Here is a 4,128-nt window from a genome sequence, read left to right on the forward strand (position 1 = left end):
GGAGCGACCATTCTGCGGGAAGGCCAGCGTCACCAGGACCCCGGGGACGTGGCCATGACTGTCCCCAAGGTGGGGGACAGGGGGCATGTTGGGGACCCGCTGGCACGGTTCAAACTCACCTGGGGCTGCGGGTCAGACCAGAGCAGGTCACACATGGGACCTGTGGGGGAAGCAGAGGGGGGTCAGGGTCCCCCATCCACCCCCGGGGGGGAGACATCTCAGCCCCTGGGAGATGGCAGGGACATCAAGGGGGGACACGCAGGGCACCTCTTGGGGTTCATCTCTCCCACCTGAGTCTGGGGGCTGCCGGTTCCTCTCGATTTTCCGGATGTCATCGAGGGTGACGCCATCCTCGCTGAAGAGGCCCCCGTGCATGATCTGGGACAGGAGCCACGTTGGCACGGCGACAATGGGGAGGGCAGGGAACACCCACCCCCACTCCCCATCCTGCCTCTGGTGGGAACCAACCCCAGCGGGCAGGAGGAAGGGGACCCCAAGCTCCTCGGGAGGGTAGGGCACCCCACTTGTGACAGGGAGCACCCCAAGGCCCTGGGGCCACGGATGATGGGGGACCCCCAAACCCCACCAAGGACAGGGATCCCCCACCCAAACCCTTGGGGATGGTGGGGAACCCCCATCCTGACCCCGGAAGGGGTGGGCATCACCCCAACTCCCTAGGGACAGGGATAGCAGGGACCCTCCACCCAAAAGGAAGCTCACAGGCAAGCCCCCTCCCCACCCCCGCACTGGGACACCCAGGGGGCTGGGGACAGAGAGGTGGATGCGGCGTCCCCTCACCAGCACTTTGCCGTTGATGCACTGGGCCAGCGGCAGCCACTCGAAGACCTCGCTGAAGAGGGCAAACATCTGCGCCGTGTACTTGGCCTTCACCTCCCCCTCGAAGCCATAGATTTGGTTCATGTTGTCCGTCTCATGGTTCCCTGCGGAGATGCGGTGGCATTGCCAGGCCCGGGGACACGGGGCAGGGGACAAAGCCCCATGGCTCAGCCCCAAGGATGCAAGATGGGCCGAGAACGAGGCCCTGCAAGCCAGGGTGGGGGACAAGGAACCAGGGACGGGACCCCACAGCCGGGGACACGGTGCCATGACCCAGGACAGGGCCCTGCAACCCAGGGAGGAACAGGGGACACAGACGTGGCCCCACAACTAAGGAGAGGCAACCCAACCCCACAGCTGGGGACACACTGCCATGACCCAGGACGGGGCCCTGTAACCCAGGAGGGGACAGAGGACACAGATGTGGCCCCACAACTAAGGAGAGGCGACCCAACCCCACGGCCTGGGACAGAAGATGCGGCCCAATGAGCTGACCCTACGCCTGGGGACAGGGGACTTGGGGCGTGGGATGAGGCCCGACAACTGGGAACAGAGGATACGGCCCCACAACCCACCACGGGGTGGGGACAAGGACCCATCACCCGCGGTGACTGCGTTACCTCGGAGCAGGTGGAAGTGGTCGGGGTAAAGGAGCTTGAAGCCGAAGAGCGTGAGGATGACCTCGACTGAGAAGGACCCGCGGTCCACGAAATCCCCGTTGAATATCTGCAGCCGGCTCAGGAAAACGGCTCCCTGTGTCCCTGTCCCCTCGTGCCACCCATCCCCACGCCTGTCCCTACCACAGGGGTGGGGCTGATCCCCGTGAGACCCCGGGGGGATACGTAAGGGTTGGACTCGGAGGGCAGCCCATTGAGCTCAAAGATGTTCAGGAGGTCGTAGTACTGCCCGTGGGTGTCCCCGCACACCGTCACCTTCTCCGTCTGCATTCGGGATGAGTGGAACGTCACCGTTTGGGGACTTTGCCCCAGGCACACCCCCTCCCCCTTCCTCCCAGCGGTGCCGGCAAGGGGCACCCACCTCTTTCAACGTCGTTTCTACTAACGTGGGGAGCTTGGCCAGCACCTCCTTCACCTGCACCAGGATCTGCCGGGACAAAGTGTCAGCAGAGGTGACAACGAGGGGGATGTGTGACACCTGGGGACAGGGCAGAGCCCAGCAGGGGACTGGGGGGAGTTTGGAGGAAAAGGGGGCACCTGGTAGGCACATTTTCTGTGGAGTTTCTTCTGCTCCTTGTACCACTGCATCAGCTCCTTCATGAAGGCCAACGTCACCTTGCCGCCATCCAGCTTGGGGCCGTTGTACTCGTCCTCAATGGCTGCAAAACGAATCCCCCCCAGTGGCCGATGACAGAAGGGGACAGCAGGGACAAGTCCCTGAAGGGCCATCACGCCCCTGATGTCCCTTCCCACAAGCCTGCAGCCCTTGATGAACTTTCTGGGAATGCTGAGACTTCACTGGGGACCCTCATGGGGACCCCAGGTCACGAGGACATCAAGATCCTCGTGGGGACCATCATGGGGACCCTGAGACCCTCACTGGGACACTCACGGTGTCCCTGCTGGTGATCTTCATGGGTGCCCCGAGAACCCCGTGGGGATCCTGGGACCCTCCTGTGAACCTTTCTGGGTAACCCAAGTCTCTGCTTGGACCTCCATGGTCCCCAAAACCCTCCTGGAGACCCCCACAGCTCCTCAAGGCTGTCACTGGGACCCAGAGTCACCACTGGGCCCCCACGACCCTCCCAGGTAACCCCGAGCTTTTGTCAGGGATCCTCACAGGGACCCCTGTGGTTCCTCAACTTCCACTGGGGGTTCTCAAAGGGGCCCCAAGACCCTCAAGGGAATCCCCAAGCCCTTGCTATGGACACTCACAGACCCCGAGCATTTGCTGGGGACACTCAGAGTCCCCGTAAGACTCTCACGTCCCTCACCCCTACCCCAAAAACCTTTACGGAGACCTTGAAGACTCTCACGAGACCCCCAGGATCCTCCCAAGGGACCTCGAGCCTTCACTGAAGACCTTCGAGGCCTCCCTGAAACCCTCACAGTGACCTCCAAGCCCCCCCCAAGGGAGGGATGGGAACCTTTACTGGGGACCCTTGTGGCCCCCTCTGCCTTCTGCCCTGCCTGTGGAGAAGGGGGTGCCTTGATTTCTGCACAAGGGGTGCACAAGGAGCATCAGGGGGGCTCACTCATGCTCTCGATGTCGAGGGAGTCGACGACAGAGCGCTTGTGCTCGTCGCTGGCGATCGCCCGCTCGAAGGCCTTCTGTTTGACGATCTTGTGACACTCCTGGTACTTCAGCTTGGCGTCCTTGTCATTGGGCCTCACCTTCACCACCTGAGGGGACACACACTCACATAAGGGGATGGGGACAACCCCCAGGGCCCCTCAAAGGCCACGGAGTCACCCAGGCTCCAGCACCTCACTGCCCTGGGGTGTCCTGAGAGGGGACAGGGACAGAGGGACCCCTGGGTGGGGAGGGCTGGGTCCTAATGGGGTCTCCAAGTGTCCCCACAGCTCTGGGGCATGTGCTGACATGGTGGGGGACAGCAGGTCCCCAAAGGTCCCCCAGCTCTCAACCATGTGCTGACTGAAGTCTGGGGGGACAACAGCATCCCCAAGGGTCCCCCACTTCCAGAGCATGTACCGATGCTGAGGGTGACAGGGGGAACCCGGAGGGTCCCTCAGCACTGGGGCATGTGGAGGGGGACACAACACGGTCCCCAAGCATTCCCACAGCTCCAGGGACATGCTGACCCTCAGGGCGTGGCGTGAGGGGGTCTCCAAGGGTCTCTGCAGCTCTGGAGGACACTCTGACACGAGTCAGGGGAACACCAGGGGGTCCACAAATGTCCCCACAGCTCTAGGAGATCTGATGACCCTGAGGGGTGACAAGACGCTCCCCAAGGGTCCTCCCCCAGCTCTATGGGACACACTGACACAGGGAGGGGATAAGAAGGTCCCCAAAGGTCTCCCCTAGCCCTAGGGGACAATGAGTGGATGGACTCAAGGACATCTCCAAGGGTCTCCCCCTCCATCTCTAAGGGACATGCTGACACTGAGGAGGGAACAAGGGGGTCCCCAATCCTGCCCCAACCTCCATGGGGACATGCTGACACCAGGGGGGTGATGAGGGGGTCCCCAAGGCTCCCTCGATCTCAGGGGAGGGGAACACGCTGACACCAGGGGGGTGCCAAGGGGCACCCCGAGACGCCCAGCCTCACCGTCTCGTAGTCGCGGCGGGGGGCCTTGCACTGTCCCGGGGCCA

The 4,128-nt window shown here is 63.0% G+C and overlaps 1 protein-coding gene across 1 annotated transcript in view; it reads right to left on the reverse strand.

Moving 5' to 3' along the window:
• Nucleotides 1–4,128, reverse strand: part of LOC104517112 (serine/threonine-protein phosphatase 5-like) — a gene marked incomplete at both ends in the record, with an annotated part of 5,161 nt that overhangs the window by 842 nt on the left and 191 nt on the right. Inside the window, 9 exon segments of the mRNA XM_010161674.1 lie at nucleotides 120–160; nucleotides 291–378; nucleotides 799–941; nucleotides 1,458–1,563; nucleotides 1,680–1,778; nucleotides 1,876–1,941; nucleotides 2,052–2,173; nucleotides 3,050–3,197; nucleotides 4,085–4,128. The exon segment at nucleotides 4,085–4,128 is cut by the window's right edge and continues 24 nt beyond it. Coding sequence (XP_010159976.1) covers nucleotides 120–160; nucleotides 291–378; nucleotides 799–941; nucleotides 1,458–1,563; nucleotides 1,680–1,778; nucleotides 1,876–1,941; nucleotides 2,052–2,173; nucleotides 3,050–3,197; nucleotides 4,085–4,128 — 857 coding nt within the window.

Source organism: Eurypyga helias, unplaced genomic scaffold (genome assembly GCF_000690775.1).
Source record: "Eurypyga helias isolate BGI_N326 unplaced genomic scaffold, ASM69077v1 scaffold29131, whole genome shotgun sequence".
NCBI classification, from domain to species: domain Eukaryota; kingdom Metazoa; phylum Chordata; class Aves; order Eurypygiformes; family Eurypygidae; genus Eurypyga; species Eurypyga helias.